This window comes from Myxine glutinosa, chromosome 14 (genome assembly GCF_964187855.1).
Source record: "Myxine glutinosa chromosome 14, kmMyxGlut1.1, whole genome shotgun sequence".
Lineage (NCBI taxonomy): Eukaryota > Metazoa > Chordata > Myxini > Myxiniformes > Myxinidae > Myxine > Myxine glutinosa.
The window spans coordinates 6,517,986-6,538,632 of NC_136274.1; the positions used below are offsets into that span (position 1 = coordinate 6,517,986).

At 44.1% G+C, this 20,647-nt stretch overlaps 1 protein-coding gene across 1 annotated transcript in view; it reads right to left on the reverse strand.

Annotated features, from left to right (window-relative positions):
* LOC137439397 (ras-related protein Rab-36) overlaps positions 1-15,227 on the reverse strand; it is a 60,450-nt gene extending 45,223 nt beyond the window's left edge. The window contains exons 1-3 of the mRNA XM_068135120.2: positions 14,982-15,227; positions 5,329-5,416; positions 5,004-5,095 (exon numbers count right to left, since the gene is read on the reverse strand). Of these exons, the coding sequence (XP_067991221.1) occupies positions 5,004-5,095; positions 5,329-5,397 (161 nt within the window). The 5' untranslated portion in view covers positions 5,398-5,416; positions 14,982-15,227. The remainder of the gene's footprint in view (positions 1-5,003; positions 5,096-5,328; positions 5,417-14,981) is intronic.
* Positions 15,228-20,647: the final 5,420 nt, after the last annotated feature.

A 20,647-nucleotide genomic window follows, 5' to 3' on the forward strand; every position in this document is an offset into this window, starting at 1 on the left:
AAATTTTATTTTTTAATTTAATTTAAATTTTATTTTATTTAATTTAATATAAAGGAATTTAACATTCCCCTCCGCCATTATCAGAAGAACACCTAATGTTTTGTATGAATGTTGAGTATGTTATGTAAAGCTTTCCTAAAACTGCCATGTACTGTATCTGTTAATTACAAAATGTATTGACAAAATGTATAAATAGATGGGTAGAAATAGATAATAAAACATTTAAAAATAATCTCTGTTAAATTCCTACCACATGTAATTCCAATGACTGTGTACCTGATTGAAGAGCACCATTCTGTCAACACATTCCTTCAAGGTGAACAACACATCCGCAGATGGCGCAGACCCATCGGCCGATGGGACCGATCCACAGATGGGTTCCAACAGTTAGGGTGCTGGCTTGGGATCCGAGGATCATGGGTTCGTTGGTTCTTTGGGTTCTTTGGATCATGGGTTTCTTTTTTGTAATCCCGATGCATTTCCAAGGAATTGCTAACCAAGCTGCAAGAAAAAATAAATAAAAAGTTTATGATCCAATGAATGTTTTTACATTTATCGTAATTGGAAAGCTCGAGTTTTCTTTTAGTAGCTCTGCTTGGATCCTGCTCCTGTAGGTTTAGCGGTTAGGGTGCCGGCTTGGGATCTCGGTTCGTTGGCTTAGCGGTTAGGGTGCCGGCTTGGGATCCGAGGATCCTGGGTTCCTTGGCTTAGCGGTTAGGGTGTTGGCTTGGGATCCTCGGATCCTGGGTTCCTTGGCTTAGCAGTTAGGGTGCCGGCTTGGGATCCTAGGATCCTGGGTTCCTTGGCTTAGCGGTTAGGGTGCCGGCTTGGGATCCTAGGATCCTGGGTTCCTTGACTTAGCGGTTAGGGTGCCGGCTTGGGATCCTAGGATCCTGGGTTCGTTGGCTTAGCGGTTAGGGTGCCGGTTTGGGATCCGAGGATCCTGTGTTAGAATCCCGGTCGATCGCTGAATTAACACCAGGGTGGTTGACTCAACCTGTCATCCTTCCGAGGTCGGCAAATTGAGTACCAGGTCACTGATAATTCCCTGTGTGTCGCAAGAGGCGACTAGCAGGGCTGGCGACAGGAAGGTCATCTAGCCGTAAAACATTGCTTCAAAAAAAAGGGACCAGGGTTCCTGAAAAAGGCCAACCCCTGCTCTGCGGGGAAAAATGGCCTCGAAAGGTGGTTCAGTTGTAAGCAACATGACCACGCCAAACCATGTTCCATCGAATGACATCACGCAAGGGACAAGAGGCAATTTGAGGCTAAACCTCAGTGTCTTGTTTGATTGGAGGAATCACAACAATTTAATTTGTGTGCGACTGTGCGTGTTGATAAAACATGCCGACAGACTGCGTCAGCGACACCACATGTTTGATTGGAGGAATCACAACAATTTAATTTGTGTGCGTGTTGTTCAAACATGCCGACAGACTGTGTCAGCGACGCCACATAAGTGTCATTTTTGTTTCCTACTCTTTATGCCTGCAGGCAAATTCTTGGCAAAACAAGAAAACTCAAGGGTTTGACAACTCTAATAAGAGGCAACAACAAAAGCAACCATGACAAAACGGGCAATTAAAAAAAATCTATAAATCGTAAATTATGCAGCCTGACCGATAATTAGGGTTCGACTTTGTACCCATTAAAATGCATGCAACCATGCAGCATAAACTGTGACAAGATGCACTGAACATTTCACACCTGCTCTACGAACTACCTCTGCGAGAGCAAAGGTATATATATATATATATATATATATGAATGATCGTTTTAAGTCCATTTTCCCCGCTAAAGCGGGGGTTAGCCTTGCGGGTCCCATGACAATCATGGTTCCCTGTTTAAGGCAATGTTTTTTATGGCCGGATGCCCTTCCTGACGCCAACCCTTGGTCACGCTCTTACGATGCGCAGGGATACGGTGTACCTATTCTAAACCGGGGTACACACCGGGATCATTCATCCCAGCAAGCTGGTACTCAATTTGCCGACCTCGGAAGGATGACAGGCTGAGTCAACCCCCCTGGCGTTAATTCAGCGATCGACTGGGATTCGAACCCAGGATCCTAGGATCCCAAGCCGGCACCCTAACCGTTAAGCCAAGGAACCTAGGATCCCAAGCCGGCACCCTAACCGCCAAGCCAAGGAACCGAGGATCCTCGGATCCCAAGCCGGCACCCTCACCGCTAAGCCAAGGAACCGAGGATCCTCGGATCCCAAGCCAGCACCCTCACCGCTAAGCCAAGGAACCGAGGATCCTCGGATCCCAAGCCGGCACCCTCACCGCTAAGCCAAGGAACCGAGGATCCTCGGATCCCAAGCTGGCACCCTCACCGCTAAGCCAAGGAACCGAGGATCCTCGGATCCCAAGCCGGCACCCTCACCGCTAAGCCAAGGAACCCAGGATCCGAGGATCCCAAGCCGACACCCTAACCTCTAAGCCAACACCAGGCTATATATATATATACACACACGTCATATTTGATGACTAGGAGAAAACCAAAAAGTGTGGACAGATTAACTAAATTGTAGAAATTGAGGACATTGAACACCAGAAGTAGCATGTCTACGCTTATGCTATTTTTTGTGTTTCTCTTCTCCAATTTGACTAAAGTCCAGGAATTTATTTAGGTCAAATTTGGACACCTTTTGGGCAATTCCATGGTTACTCATGTTACACTTTTAATGTACTGTGCTGTCTCTTAGTGTTATCATTTCCTTACGAGTTTGACTCCTAAGTTTGTTTTTCCCACAGTTGTTACATTATACCCAGACCTAACTCAGCACAAAAGCAGAATTCCAGAAATAAGTTTCATGTATGCTGGATTAAAGAGGGAAAAAAACCTATAGTCCTTAGACGTGCATAAAATGGCAATAGGCTTTATTACCTCCAACACCAAAGGTGGATGGAGATTATGTTTTCACCCCTGTTTGTCTGTTTGTCCGTTTGTGAACAAAATATCTCAAAAGGTTGTGGACGGATTCGAACGAAATTTGGCAGAGATGGAGCGTATGTGACAAGGACGAAATTATTAGATTTTGGTGAAGATCGGATTCGGATCCGACTACTGGAGTTTTTAAAGTGATTCTTCACCATTGGGAGATCGGGGCAAAAACGATATGTAGCAGGATATCTCGAAAAGTTATGGATGGATTTGGACGAAACTTGTTGGACAGGTTGTGTGTGTGACAAGGAAGAATCTGTTCAATTTTGGTGAAGATCCAGATCTGGCTAGTATAATTTTTTAAGTGATTCTTCACCATTGAGTGATATGGCCAACCAGGCGGAGGTATGCTCTCTTCTGAGTGCCGTTCTAGTTATTTTAAGTGTTCTCTTGCAGATAATTATTTTAAATAAATGTATGGTTGAAATCGCTAACCTTGTGGTACACATATTCAGTGAAAAGAATATTCTTTGATTCATGATTTTCAGAGAATTGACAAAATATATGGTTACTCATGCCACAGCTTATCCGAACATATCCAAAATAACTGCACAAAGTTGCTCACAGTTTTAGCTAAAAAGTGCTTATCCAACAGTTCTAAGTTGTGATGCAACAACTTTTTGTGTCCCCACAAATTCTGTTTTTGTAATTTAAGAGCTTTTTTACCCTTTAAGTTAAGTTACATAATATAAAAATGTGTAAGGTTTCAATGTAGATCCACCTGAACATGGTTTTCTTTCAATTCTCATACAGTTGATTTCTCTGTCTTCAGGATATCTAACAGCACAACCCATCCTCATCATCCGTCTCACCCACATCACTCTGTGACCGCCCATCCTCATCATCCCTCTCACCCACATCACTCTGTGACCGCCCATCCTCATCATCCCTCTCACCCATGTCATATAACTACCCATCCTCATCATCCCTCTCACCCACATCACTCTGTGACCGCCCATCCTCATCATCCCTCTCACCCATGTCATATAACTACCCATCCTCATCATCCCTCTCACCCATGTCATATAACTACCCATCCTCAACATCCCTCTCACCCATGTCATTATATAACTACCCATCCTCAACATCCCTCTCACCCATGTCATATAACTACCCATCCTCAACATCCCTCTCACCCATGTCATATAACTACCCATCCTCAACATCCCTGTCACCCACATCACTCTGTGACCACCCATCCTCCACCCCGCAGACATATGAAACACATACATTTGCTCAGCATTACTCTCATATCCTGAATATTATACCTCGTCCCATACAAAAGTCCTCCATGCAAACACCTTTTATTTTTTGATTTTTTTGGTATACAGAGTCAAGGCTCGTGTAAGAGCCAACAAATGACACGCGAAAACATGCACGGACCCATAAAACATACAATAAATAAAGGGAGCGGGAGACAAGAGGGTGACAGAGAAGAAAGCATACAAGCACAACAACAGGAGAGAACAGGGAGGTCGGTAGATCTGTGGAAGGGAGAGGGCTGGGGGGGGGGGGGGGGAGCGGGGGAGGAGGAAGGTAAGGGGTACACAGTATAAAGCAAATGAACACTACGAGGAATTTCAGGAAAGAAGTTTGAGATTGAAAGAGGTGGATTTGGAGTAGATTAGCCGGGGTAGAAAAGATCAAGGTTTTGGATGGGGGATGATAAGAGATGGTGGTGAACATGGTTTTAAAGACCTGGAGGGAGGAGTGGGATTGAAGAGAGTGTGGGAGTTTGTTCCAGAGGCGGAGTTTGTGGGAGTCTACCTCCAAATACATTCAAAACTAACTATCATCACAGTCTATAGAAATCCAGCAATTTTCCCCTTGCAATCATCCATCCTCATGAATGCTGTAAGACGAGTTAGGAATTCAAAGATGGAGAACTTATCAATAAAGAAAACACACCAATAATACACTTTTGTAAGCTGCAGACGAGCCAGACAAATAGTGAACTCATCGAGCAGATAAGGTGGTGGTAAAAAGGGACCAAGATGAAAAAGTTTCGCTTATATTTTATGGCGGACCATAAAGTATCCAAGGAGGCTCTGCTCACCCCAAATGGCCCGTTTTGTCCTGCTGGCAGGCGTTCCTCACCCTGCCGTCCATGTGTGGTTTGGACTGCAAACAGGCCTCGGTCGTGTAGCACTGCAAACACAGCATGTGGATTACAATCGCCCCCCACGCAGGACATAGTCTAAACGTTTTCAAATTCGTTCCTCGTTGTTTAAGGATCCATGGCGAGCAAAACGAGAGCGCAAAAGTTAATAATGAGGTCTGCCACAATCGTTTTACAGCTATCAACCCTACAAGCTTAGCATCATTCCATTGCTCTTTGTACTTTAATTTAATGTGTCGTATCATCGCCAATGCGAACATACCTTTGGCAGATTTTCAACAACACGATCCCAAGAAATTGGAGACATGAAGTTTCGTCTCGGGCTGGTCATTTTGCACAGTGTATTGAGCCTGTGATACAGAAATTGATTAGAAATCATAACTTTCCTCCTCAATGTATAGTTATACCTCATTTACACCACATCGCAGCGCCTTGTGAAGGGGTGTAACCCCTTGAACAGGGCCGAACAGACTCGCTTTCCTGTCCACAACTTCATCGAAAACAGCACAGGCCATCGTAAAAGTGATTACGTAGCCTTCTTATGCTCGACAAAAGCAAATCGGCAATATGTTTGTAATAATATATAGATGGTCCGAGAAATGACCATCATTGCTAATGCTATCACGAAGACCAGAATTCATAATAATTCGTACTTTGCAGTGATGGAACCGCCATTCACCGCTGTAAAAACTTGTTGAAATAACCCATAAACTTCTCAAACATGGTGAGTTTGAAACAATATGAACAAGTATGAAACAGCCGTCAGACTCACCGCAGGTGCCTGGTTCGAATTCTGATGGGCACGTCAAAGCGACCCCAACACGCGACCCTCCGTCGGATCTCGCGTCTAAATACCGTGTTACAATACAGATTGGGAGCCCCAAAACGGTTCAGCATCACACCGATAGGCGTCATGTGTCTGGATCTAATTAGGCCAAGCAACATCGTACATGTGATGCGGTGTGGGACTGCAACCAATTATCCCCATAATTCGTCCCAATACCATCAAATGAAGCAGCCACCACAGCCAGAATTCACCACAAGACCAGTTATCTATAATAATAAAAGAATGTGTGTCAGTCAGTTAGTGTGTGCGTCTCCTCCATAACTCCAAAATTATGAAATCTAGTGGCCCAAAACGTTGCATGCATACTAAGGGAACTACAAGGGGGTGCATGGATGAAAACTGGGTATTTGGGTAAACTTAAACACCCCTTTTGAAGGTAATTAACCGGCTTCCAAAATAAAAACGAAAAGAGGCTTTATCTTTGGTCAGCCCACTGTCCCTCACAGCAGTCCTTAAGCTTTGTTTCAGCCTACTCAAAAACGCCTCGCCTTGGAACAGGTGCAACAGATTCTGCACGAAGCGTTCAATTTTATGGCGTAGCCCATGGGGCAAAGCCGTCTAGAACAGTGTTTTCCATCCGTATGTACTGTATGTATGTCCCCTCAAACGTGTACAAATCAGAGCTGAGGATCTGGTCACATGACAGGGTGATATGATTACGTCTGATGTAATTACGGCGTACAACGGCTGACTCCACACTCCGCCATTTTGTTTCCTATGCCATTCAGGCCAAATATATCGTTGTACCTGGCATATATCACAATCGCCATGCTCTATCTTTACGTTTTTTATTCAGTGTGAAACAAACAAACCAATTGTTAAAATGATCATCAAATATCAAAAGCATAGACGTTACGGATCTTACAATGACACATTACGTGTAGGCCTTAGGCTTCATGTCCCACCTTCAGGCTGCTTCGGACAAATTAAACCCAGGTTTCTTAATACAGTAGTATTGTTTAAGTAATAATAATAATAATATAGTAAATATCACCATAACACTTTTATCCCAATGTCGTGAATGCAAAGTTCATGGATTGAAGCGGAGTATGGTTCATGAATCAATGATAAGCAGTGTACAGTACTAATAACCACAGAAGTAAGGAATTGGCCTCGGTTTTTTGATTGTAATATCATTTTCATAATATGCACATGCTGCAGGCCGACTAACCTTCAATGTTGTTTTATAGTGAGATCATATAAACTCAGGAGCAGATCGAGAGTGAAACTTGGAGGGTTAATAGCTCCCAAGAAAATATTGCTTTAAAATATAAATGTTGCAAAATGAGTACCAACTCTCAAGGAGGTTGGTGGCAGGATTTGCACTCCGGCCGCAGCGGTGTGTCGGGATGGTGCTGACGTGACTTTGATAGTGTTGACTAACTGACCAACATATAGAATAAACCAGTGTCTCAATGCAATCTCTTCGTTTCCATGGTGACAGACAGCTGAGACCGAGAGTACTTCAAAATAATTTAATACTTACATTATTTGCTAATGGTATCTCCACCCAGGTCATACTATCCTCTTCAACTAAAGGATCAAACAAGCCCGGCTATGCCGCCGTTAGACTTCCGGTCTTGTTTATTTTCACTTTCCTCACTCACACCATTGAATTTCCTACTAATTGCTGTTTGCATCACTTTTGTAGATGCTATAGTTTTCAAATTAGAAGAATGAATGAATGAATGATCGTTTTGAGGCCATTTTTCCCTGCTAGAGCGGGGGTTAGCCTTGCGGGCCCCATGACAATCATGGTTCCTTGTTTGAGGCAATGTTTTATGGCCGGATGCCCTTCCTGACGCCAACCCTTGGTCACCTCTTATGATGCGCAGGGACATCTTACGGTGTACTTACGGTGTACTTACGGTGTACCTATTCTAAGTTTTCAAATTAGAAGCTTGGAGCGATTTTATGCATTATATGATGCGATTTTCCACGATGACCTCTCACGGACTAATTAAAGTACGGTACCTGTATATAATAGAAATCTGTCTTCTGATAAGGATCAGCCCCGATCCTAAGGTGGACTAAATTGCTGTCGAAATCTGGAGTGAAATCTGAAAAAGTTAAGAAATTGCTGATTCTTACAACTAAGTGTATAAGCATGTTTATTTAAGTGAGGCTCCCACCTTCTCCATATTCAGCGATAAAAAGGCCAAATTTTTTCAGAGGTTGGGGTCGCTCCACGCACCCCACCAATGGTGAGATGGTGATTCGATTGCCAAATATGGTATCAGATGTGATAAATAACTGTTCCAACGATCGATCGGTAAAATAGGCAAAGGGGTCATGTGACCTCTTAAATGCACTAATCAAAATAGTACAAACACAACCTGTACATCGCTTTAAAGGTATTTTACTGCTCATCTAACGACATAACTCTCAAGGGTGAAAGATGAGTTTGCAGAAAAAAAACGTCGCCACTTTGGCTAGCTTATTGAAATATCCCCCCTCCAAAACTTAAAAAAAAGGAATTTTAATCCGTATGCCAATATAGTTGTTAAGGGGGCCTTTACACAGGATGGCGACCTTTGTGCCTCCCTTGTGCGACCATAAAATTTGCCAGGTCGCCGATGGAGGCTCAAAGGAGGCAGAATGGTTGCCTAGGTCATTCAACGGTGGTACACAGGAGGGTCAGACATCGCCATGGATGCCATGGTCGCCGTAAATTTTTGAACATGTTCAAAACAGTCGCACAAAGGTCGCCGAGGATGTTGATTGCTCAAAGGTGGCTCAAATGAGGCAGAAGGGAGGCACAAGCATTGCCGTGGTTGCAGAATGGAGGCACAGTGGTCGCCCAATGGTCGCCAGGTAATAGATGCGTTCTGCTGCAAATTTTCCTGTCAATCTGGGCGATGCTTCTGCCTCCCTTGTGCCTCCCTTGTGCCTCCTTTGGGCGACCAATAGCGTGCATTGAATGATGACTGTGGCGACCGCTGTGCCTCCATTCGGCGACCATGGCAACCCTTGAGCCACCATGGCAACGCTTTTGCCTCCCTTCTGCCTCTTTTGAGCCACCTGTAGTGCTTCCTCAGCCTGCCTATAAATAGAGGGCTGGTACCTGCAGTGGTTCATTGTGTTTGCAGTGAATGGTGAACAACTCGACTCAAGAAAGTCTCCAGACTCAACAGGCACAAGACATCATGCCTCCCAAGAAGTGCACATGACCAAGGGCAAAGAACCGCAGAGGTGCCAGGACTACTGAAGAAGAAGGTCCTGCTGGCCATGGTGATCACCAAGAAGAAGTCCCTGCTGGCCAAGGTGGTGGACCTGATGGTGGAGCGCATGCTGCCCAAAGTCAAGAGAATAAAGGTCCTCAAGACCAAGGTGAAGGGGATGAAGATACCCATGTTGATGGCCAAGGTGATGGTGATCAACAGGCCACAAGTGCCCTACAACCCTCCTGTAAGAAGAGGAAAAGAAAGGAAAAGGTTTTACCAAACCTCACAATAGAAGAAGAGGAGTCCATAGTGGAATGGCTCAGAGAGCATACCGAGATGTATAATAAAAGGATGACCCAATATAAGAATCAACAGAGGAAGGAATCCCTGTGGCAGCAGAAGGCTGGCGAGATGGGCAAAGATGTCACAGTGCTTAAAGTATGGTATAAAAGTCTCAGGACACGTCTAGGCAAGCTTATGAAGACAAAGTCTGTTTTGTCAAAGACAAAGGCTGTAGTCCCCGAATTGTAACCTTCTCTGTTGTATCAGCCAGGGGCGGACCCACCAGGTTCGTGGTCTCCTTCTTCTGTGCCTGTTCATCCTTCTTCTAAGGACAGCAATGGCCATCTGGTTCACCAGCAGTGCTTGGTGACCTTGTAAGATGGCAGTATGCAAGAGGAGTTGGTTGTTCATCCCAAAATCTTTATCTTCTGGAGATGTTCTCACTTTGGCAGCTAGGAAGAAACTGATGGAAAAGCGCCAGAATCAGGGCATACTCATATATATACCCAGGCACTCCAGGTTGCCCAGCAGTCGCCAGGGGTTGCCCAAACAATGCTCAAGGGTCGCCTAGGAGGCAGAAGCATGGCTGAATGATCGCCCAGTGGTCGCCGTTGGTCGCCGATGATGGCACAGAGGAGGCACAGAGGAGGCTCAATGGTTGCCCAAACATTGCTCGGGGGTCGCCTATGTAGCTTCTAATCGCGTTGGTTGCCGTAGGTTGCACAGGGGAAGCAGGCATGTGGCGCAGTGGTCGCTCGTAGATCGCCATGAAAATGCCCGAAAATTGCATTTTTGGTGGTTCAAGGGAGGCACAAGGATCGCTGGAGCAGTTACATAGAAACAGGATTTTCTGGGTTTAGGCGACCATTGAGCGTCCTGGCCATTTTTTGGTCGTTCAAAGGTGGCACAAAGGTCGCAGCCCTGTGTAAAGGGGGTCTTAGAGAGTGTGTTCCGATTGTCTAACAACAAAACAGATTTCGAATATCTTTTTCACATGGTCAACTATCCGTATGTGGGCTGCTCTAGTGTTGGAACACCAAACAATTTGCATGTTCTGGCCCTTGATGGCAAAACTTTCAATATTGTCTCCCCAAAAGCATTACACTGATATGTTCAATTTTGTTCATAGTTCTGTTCAATGTTTTCCCGGTTGATAAATAAAATGTTTGTCTCTAAAGATGTGCTTAATTGTGGTATTCCAATAGATGTTCGTTACATCCTGGGCTATGGCGGGTACCTTTGTGGAAGGAGGGAGGGGAAAAGGTGGAGGTGGGAGGAGGAAGGGAAATGGGTGGGATGGGAGTCCACAGGTTGGAAGAATGAGGTGGGGTGGGAGTCTGGACGGAGGGGGATGGGTTGGGAAGAGGGAGGGTTAGGGTGAAGGTGAGAGGAGGGATGGGGCAAGGATGTCGTGGGAGTCTGAAGAGAGGGGTGGGAGTCTGGAGAGTGGGGAATGAGGTTGTAGGGGGGGGGGGGGGCGAGGTGTTGTGGGAGAGAGGGAGAGGAGCAGGACCCCGGCATTGCCCGGCACCCCCTTTCTATCTCCCACCCTTCCTCGCTCCTCCTCCCTCCTCTCTATCTCCTCCACCCCACTCCCTCCCCCCACTCCTGGTATTCCCGTCAATGAAGCAATGAGTGGTATTTCCTTATACAGACTTGGCATTTAATAGGGAATATTTTTTTTGTGGGGCTGAACTTACTTTTCAAGATGACTTGTAACCAAAAGTTAATTGGAATTACGTTAAAATTATTCTAGATTTTGTTAATGTGACCTTTAAAAGAAACAAAAACCACATTTGACATTTTGAAGCAAATAAATTGATCCTTGAAAGTGATGTAAACTGATATCGAACTCAATACATGGACAGTACTGTGTTAAACTTCTATACGTTTTCCAGAAGTATCTCTTTATTTTGCACATTAGCCAAAAAAAAATTCAACAAAAACAAAAGCTAAAATTATGACTGGGATTACGGACAGTAAAATTACAGTTCAGTACTTTGTGTAACTCCCACGAGCATTCAGGAGAGCACGTACACGTCGAGGCATGCTGTTCACGAGATTTGCCAAGGTTTGGACAGGAATCACTTGCCATGCAGTGACAATAGTCTGCTGCAATTCACGCACAGAGGTAGGCTGCTGGTCCAAGTTGTCGATTTGACGCGTTAATTCTGCCCACAAGTTCTCTATCGGATTCATATCCGGGGACATGGCAGGCCACTCCATATGCTGTACACCACGGTCAGTAAGAAAGTGTTGGATCATGCGAGCACGATGAGGCCGTGCGTGCATTGTCATCTTGGAAGACAAAGTTTCCTCGAAAGGCTGCACGAGCAAATGGAAGCAATGTTTCTTCCAGAATGACCCTGTACTTGAACTGGTTCAGGTTTCCATTCAGAACAACCAGGTCAGTTTTGCCCCCTGCATGAAAAGCAGCCCAAACGGTCACCCCACCACCTCCAGCTTGGACTCTTGGCACTATACAATCTTCGTTGTGGGCTTCATGCAATTGTCTGCGCACTCGGACGCGGCCATCTTGACGATAGACCAGAAATCTAGACTCGTCACTGAAGGTCACGTGATTCCAGTGTCCTGGCTGCCATTGACGGTGCTCTCTGGCCCACTGCAATCGGCGCTGGCTGTGTTGTCTGGTCAGGCGTGGCTTTCTCAGGGGACGCCTGGCACGATAGCCTGCTTGAACCAGTCGTTGGTTGTCTAGCCTTCTGGATACAGGCACATTTGTCAGTTGCTGCCACTCAGCCCGAAGCCGATTAGCTGACTTGGTACGGCCATTGCAGACTAACCAGTGCAGCTAGCGATCATCTCTCCTTGTGGTTCTGCGTGGACGTCCTGGCCTCGGTATTGGAATAGGGACACCCCTCTGAGCATTTCGTTTCAGGATCTTTGACACCTGACCTTGAGTGATGCCATACTGCCAAGCAATAGCACGCTGTTTCATGCCAGAATTTCGTAAAGCCACCACTCCATGACAAACAGCATTGTCAAGTTGACGGACCATCTCCAGAGGAAGCGGCAATAACTTTTGTAGATGTGCAGCAGTTGTTTTCTACTAATACAGAACGCAACAACCCTTATATACCCGATTGTGAAGCCAATCGTCAAATCTACCTGTCCTTACATTTTGTCACGCCACCTGTGATATAATCCTGTTATTGACTTCTTTCTGCGAAAGACAATCAGTGACATGGTTCTTTCAACAAAGACATCACCGAAGGGTAAAAGAAACTCACCAGATTGATATACTGAGTTCAGAAAGTAAACCCAAGTCAAGAAAGAAAAAAAAATCCATATTAAATGCCAAGTCTGTATTTAGTAAATCGCCATAACCCACTACCGAATACAATATATAATAGGGGACAGTTTACCTTATTACAAAGTATAATAGGGGATCGTTTACATTATTATAAACTATAATAAGGGATCGTTTACATTATTATAAACTATAATATGTGATAGTTTACATTATTATAAACTATAATAGGGGATAGCTTACATCATTATAAACTATAATAGGGGATTGTTTACATTATGACAATCTGTAATAGGGGATAGTTTACATTATTACAAACTATAATAGGGGATCATTTACATTATTATAAACTAAAATAGGGGATCGTTTACATTATTATAAACTATAATAGGGGATTGTTTACATTATTATAAACTATAATAGGGGATTGTTTACATTATTATAAACTATAATAGGGGATCGTTTACATAATTATAAACTATAATAGGGGATAGTTTACATTATTATAAACAATAATAGGGGATCATTTACATTATTATAAACTATAACAGGGGATCGCTTACATTATTATAAAACTATAATAGGGGATCGTTCAAATAATTATAAACGATAATAAGGGATAGTTTACATTATTATAAACTATAATAGGGGATAGTTTACATTATTATAAACTATAATAGGGGATCGTTTACATTATTACAATCTATAATATGGGATAGTTTACATTATTACAATGTACTAGGGCATGCCCGTACTATATCTATATCTAAAATTATATCCCCCCCCCCCTCTATTTACATGAAATGGTTTGGTCCAAAGCGAACGGCTTGCGAGTACGGTGACAATCCCCCCCCTCTATTTACATGAAATGGTTTGGTCCAAAGCGAACGGCTTGCGAGTACGGTGACAATCCCCCCCCCCTCTATTTACATGAAATGGTTTGGTCCAAAGCGAACGGCTTGCGAGTACGGTGACAATCCCCCCCCTCTATTTACATGCAATGGTTTGGTCCAAAGCAAACGGCTTGCGGAGTTTGGTAAAGAAATCGCCATAGCTCGCTAACTACTTGTCCGATTAATATGAAACCTTGAAAAGGCACATCCTCGGGTCCCCAGCAATATACCTGGCAAGTTGCAAGTATATCGGACCGGTAGTTGTCGCGAAACAGCGGTCACAGACAAACATACATACATACATACATACATACAAACATACAAACATACAAACATACAAACATACACACAGAGATTACTGGAATTATAGATAGACTAGGGCATGCCCGTACTATATCTATATCTAAAATTATATCCCCCCCCCTCTATTTACATGAAATGGTTTGGTCCAAAGCGAACGGCTTGCGAGTACGGTGACAATCCCCCCCCCTCTATTTACATGAAATGGTTTGGTCCAAAGCGAACGGCTTGCGAGTACGGTGACAATCCCCCTCCTCTATTTACATGAAATGGTTTGGTCCAAAGAGAACGGCTTGCGAGTACGGTGACAATCCCCCCCCTCTATTTACATGCAATGGTTTGGTCCAAAGCGAACGGCTTGCGGAGTTTGGTAAAGAAATCGCCATAGCTCGCTAACTACTTGTCCGATTAATATGAAACCTTGAAAAGGCACATCCTCGGGTCCCCAGCAATATACCTGGCAAGTTGCAAGTATATCGGACCGGTAGTTGTCGCGAAACAGCGGTCACAGACAAACATACATACATACATACATACATACATACAAACATACAAACATACACACAGAGATTACTGGAATTATAGATAGATAATAGGGGATAGTTTACATTATTACAAACTATAATATGGGATAGTTTACATTATTACAAACTATAATAGGGGATAGTTTACATTATTACAAAATATAATAGGGGATAGTTTACATTATTACAAAATATAATAGGGGATAGTTTACATTATTACATACTAATAGGGGATAGTTTACATTATTATTAACTGTAATAGGGGATTGTTTACATTATTACAATCTATAATAGGTGATAGTTTACATTATTACAAACGATAATAGGGGACAGTTTACATTATTACAAAATATAATAGGAGATAGTTTACATTATTACAAACTATAATAGGGGATAGTTTACATTACTACAAACTATAATATGGGATAGTTTACATTATTACAAACTATAATAGGGGATAGTTTACATTATTACAAACTATAATAGGGGATAGTTTACATTATTATAAAGAGTGATCAAAGAAACATTATTAGAGTTTGTAATAATGTAAACTATCCCCTATTATAGTTTGTAATAATGTAAACTATCCCATATTATAGTTTGTAATTTACAAAGATAGAGTGATCAAACAAACCTGTGGAGGCGACGGATCTTCTTCCTTCCGGAACAGCAGAGACGCGTGGAATCAGACAATGACGGATGAATAGACAGACAAGCAGATAGACAGATGACTATATAGATAAGATAAGATAGACGGACAAACTGATTCGTAGACTAAAGCCGTTCACAGCACAAATAAAAGGGCGATCCAGTCAGAGCGCACTCATCGCGACCGTTCACGCATAGCAACTTGTCTCCAAGGCTAAGACGATCTGGACGCGTGACATCATCAGCCGCGCGTCGTCATGACATATGCGTGTGACGTCATTACGTAGAGAATTGACGGTGTGGGCGCGAGAGGTTAAATGCAACAAGCAATTTTTCATTTGTAGGCCAAACAATTATTGCACTCACACGTATGCGACGAATAACCGAGGTGGTTCAGGGAATGTTAGGAAGAATATGGAGGATAAGCAAAAGGCATTTGTTTCCAATCAAGCAGCTGGACTCCATGTAGACGGGCATATCGATGCGAGTGAACTGGAACAAGTCGAGAAAGTAAGGGCAAAGCCAACAAGGGCGAAGCAGAGGTTGATAGGGATTTATAATTGCAAACATCACAGCAAGGTCTATTTTAGTACATAGAATGTTAATTTCACGAGTTCCCTTACAAGGAACTTCTGCATCTATCTATAATTCCATTAATCTCTGTGTGTATGTGTGTATGTGTGTTTGTATGTGTGTTTGTATGTGTGTATGTGTGTATGTTTGTCTGTGACCGCTGTTTCTCGACAACTACCGGTCCGATATACTTGAAACTTGCCAGGTATATTGCTGGGGACCCGAGGATGTGCCTTTTCAAGGTTTGAAATTAATCGGACAAGTAGTTACCGAGCTATGGCGATTTCTTTACCAAACACTGCAAGCCGTTCGCTTTGGACCAAACCATTGCATGTAAATAGAGGGGGGGGTTCTGTGGTCGTTGCGAATGGACCAAACCATTCATGTAAATAGAGGGGGGGGGTTCTGTGGTCGTTACTGCCACGTGGTTTCAAAGTTTTTTTTTGTTGTTGTTGTTTGCACGCATGTTTTTTTGCACCCACGTACGGGCACGCCCTAGGATGTTTACACACACACACCCCTACACAAATTTTTTTTTTTTTTTTTTGGCAAGGAACGGGCACCCACGTACGGGCACGTCCTAGCTTATATATAGTACGGGCATGCCCTAGTATAGTAAATACACACAAGAAACTTCGGCACAGGAGGCCATTCGCCCCATCATGCCTGCGCTGCACCAACCTCAGGATCATCACGACTGTGACAGAGAGGGAGCTCAACAATAAAGAAAAGGTAATTAATAACTACATTGTATTCATAGAACACTTACCCTGTGCAGTCAACTTGATGCGAACCAACTCCTCTGTTTTTGAAGGGTTTTAAAAATTTGATCCAATATGGCTGCCAGACCACGAGAGCGATGACATCATAAATTTATATGCTCTAATATAATAATTGTTACGTAGATCACAGTCATGAAATTGCCAATTGATCAGACTAAGCATTGTCCCTGTCGAATTATGACGTCATGATTAAGGGACCAATGACGTAATCGTTAACAAATCTTGTTCCCCATGGGGAGTACTTGACAATGAGCTGTTTCAATTTTTTCCATTGAGCAGTTTCAAAGATAGAGGTGTAACGTTTTTCCAAGATGGCGTCTGTACCACGTGACCTATGACGTCATAAATATTAATTTATAAAACTGCATAGGTGGAGGTCCTCCTATGCCAAAATTTTGTGTCAATCGGACAAACGGTTGCCGAGAAAATAAATTTTAAAATACAGACATGCACAGGTACGCTGCAGATTGGTTAACTCTGCCTTTGGCTTCGTGAGCGTGGGGGCGGTACGGTACAAATATAGCCCCAAGTGGGCTGACGGTCATCTCTTGAGGTTGTAGTTCAGACCACTGTGGATTCTGGGCCCCCCTTAGGGGCCCCACGATACAAAATTGAAAAATCTAAGACCAGGTTATCGAGGAGGTGGACCATGGAGGAGAAGGGCTGTATCGGGTCTTAAAGCAATCTTACTAAACTAAACACCAGTATTGGCATTTCTTTAGCACTGACTGGACTGGTTTACGAAACTTATTTTCTGATTTTCCCTGGAAAGACTCCTGCCTCTCCTCGGGCGACGCCTCTATCTCTGCTGAACATATACAGTCGTGGCCAAAAATATTGGCACCCTTGCACTTTTTTCAAATAATGCACCATTTCTTCCAGAAAATTGTTGAAATTTAAATTATTTTGTATCCACATAGATTGTGAATTGAAGTTGAAATTGACAGATTGTAAAGATACTCCATTGACTGAGAGCCTGGTCGGGAAATTAACAGATTGTGTCAGTCCCAATGAGTCGCAGAAGTCCTTTGCTGAGATGCCATGGCTGGTGAGAGAGGAACCCACACCCAGCCAGCTGGCATGATGACAGTTGAAGTCGCCACATATGAGGAAGAGAGAGTTTGGATGAGTGGATAGAAGTTGGTCCATGTTGTCAGACAGGGAGATGTATATGGAGTCATCACTGTTTGGAGGACGGTACAGAACACATATGCACAAAAGGTGGGAGCGGAGAGGCAGCCGTAGCCAGAGGTACTCCTGGGGGTGGGGTGGAGAGAGGGCAGTGCAAGGAGAGTGAGGAAGAGAGTTTTTGATAACGATAGCCACCCCACCACCAGGACGAGGCTCAGGTCTATCATACCGGAGGAGGGAGTAACCAGGAAGAGATATTAAGGAATCAGAGACATCTTGGAGGAGGAAAGTTTCTGTGAAGCAGATCAAGTCTGGATTGTCAGAAGCAACCTGTATGGAGAGATCAATCAGGTTTGTGCGAAGGCCCCGGATGTTTGAGATCCATACCTTTAATGAGGAGAGAGGGAGAGCATTGGATACAGGACAAGGGAGGGGAGGGGTAGGGAAAGATGAAGGGGGAGGGGAGGAGTAGGGAGAGCAGTTGATAGTGTGTCAGAGATTGCAAAAGAGTTTCAAGAAAGGGAAGGATGAGGAGGACAAAAGGTTTGATGGTGATGGGATGAGGCACAGTGAGGATGCACACTTCCCTGCAAATATCTGCTGCCCTTCTTCTTCTAAGAGGATCAAAGGATCAGAGTGAAGCAGATGGAAAATGCACAACTATTATTACAAAGTAATGATGAAAAGCACATTATTTACAGCTCTTTATTCAACAAGCAAAATCAAAGGCAAAAGGCAGGTATTTACAGCAACATCAACCAAGTAAAATGGTACAAAAGAGCAGACTTATCCTATGCAAGTATTCTTGTACAATTTAACCAACACACATAGGACATGATACCATAAATCATTCTGTGAAGAAGAAGGTAGGATATAATAATAGAACGAAAGAGGCAGTTTGGAGTATGGGAATGACCCCAGTCTCACCTCATCCAACCAGGCAAGCCTGGATCGGGCCGAATAATATAGGGGGTCAGGAAGGGAATTATAATGAGGAGGGTGGTGTGTGTGTGTGTGTGTGTGTGTGTGTGTGTGTGTGTGTGTGTGTGTGTGTGTGTGTGTGTGTGTGTACAATGTATATAAATTGTTGCGGATCTCTGAACGTCGGCCTTCCCCTTACCAAGGGGGGATTAATCCCCTTGTCTTTTTACTAGCTGACGCGATCCGGGGCTATTACATTCCTTCCGGTCAGCGCTGACTAGGGTGGTAGGTCGAATTGGTCCTATTACCTAAGTACCAGCGCCTTCCGGGAAGCAAGGAAATAACCCAACCCGAACCACGGTTTCAGTGGACACGCCGAGCGATAGCGAGCCGCGATTCGGGCCGTTAACAGGTACTAAACCCGATTGGAGCGGTTCCTAGTCGTGCCACGCTTACCCAATGGAGAAATCACTAAGATGGTCGAATTAAAATGAAACAGGAAGAACAAATAATTTATTACACACTTTGTACAAAGAAGAGGAAGAAGAAACAGAAGCAATGTACAGTGAAGAAGAAGAAGCAGATACACAGGACAGCCTTATACAGTCTTATACGTATTCCTGGACACGGGCCCGTTCGCACTCAGACTCACTCTCAGACTCACTCACACAGGGTTTGTAGCTGGTCAGGCGATGATCCCAAGGATCTCATTCACAGCTCGCTCCGGTTCCCGATTCGTACCGTGAAGACGATGGTAGACGGCAGGCAAGCTCTCCGCGTGGCGTTGGCGCGAAGCGGACAATTATATCGGGGAAAGGTAGGCTGGGCGAGCGGTTACGTTGTGGCTCACGGCCACGTATGTAATAGAAGGACCGGCGCTTGATATGCGCTCCCCGCAAGCCCACAGCCAAATTCCCAACGAGCCCTTGCAATCGATCAGGATAGCGCATCTCTCACAATATTCCTTCACAATGGCGCTTTCCCCAGCGAGTCCTTGAACCAACAATGCAATGCGCTCCAACCAAGTCCTTGTAACCAACAATGCAATGCGCTCCAACCAAGTCCAAGTCCTCTCCCTTCTTAATACTTGTCACAGCGCATCTCTCCTCATAACTGAGGTGGGGGCCTCGCGCCAAAGGTTTTATTGCCACGCCCAGCGAACCCTCTGGAACCTCTAGCCACACCCTGTCAGGCGATGTTGCCTCAGCCCTGGTTGGTTGTTGGGGTCTTACCGGCTCCGCCCTTGATGGCTGCCTGACGTGGCCACACCCCCGACCTCGTGCTCCGCCCCTTTTCCAGGCCTTACCTCGTGGCCTTTGGGCTGGTTCGAGCGAAAACCCAAGGGCAGCGAACGCCAGTGGCAAGCAAGGTGCAAAGGCCAAAAAGGGGAATGGAAGGAAAACTCTCGTCTGAGGTGGAATTTGGAGGGTTTGGTGGCAAAATGGAAGGGAGTCTACCTTATTTGATTTACACAATGCAGATAATTTACTAGGGAATTGGCCTTATCCTAAACACATACTATGACATACAGTCACGTGAAAAAGTAAGTACACCCCATGTAAAGTTTTGACTTTTTCAACATATTTCAACATACAGCTATTTGATCTTCATTTCAACAATATTGATAGATAAAGGTGATATAATATAACAAATATCATGAAACATTTACATTTTGTAGTCCATTGTATAATTTAAATAAACATAAATGCAAATTTCGCATGTGGAAAAAGTAAGTACACCCCTACATTTATCACTACTTCAAATACCTAAAATTAGAATCAGCTGAACCAGCTCAGGTGCAAATGATTAGAACATCGTTAGAGAGGATCTTGGAGGAACCTGTCTTATTTAAACCTCAGACATTTAGTTTGGTTTGCTCTTTGTTGTTGAAGTGTGCAGCGTCACCATGCTGAGATCAAAAGAGCTCACTGAGACCTTCAGAAAGAAGGTTATAGATGCCTACGAGTCTGGGAAGGGATTTAAAAAGATCTCTAAACAATTGGAAATCAATCATTCGACTGTCCGGAAGATCATCTACAAGTGGAGAATAGTCCAAACAACTGCCAACTTGTTCAGGCCAGGCCGCCCCAGCAAGTTCAGCCCGAGAGCAGACCGCAAGATGCTGAAAGAAGTCTCTAAGAACCCCAGAATGTCATCATGGGACCTACAAGTAGCTCTTGCCACTGTTGATGTCAAAGTGCACGAGTCTACCATTAGAAAGAGGCTGCACAAATTGGATCTACAT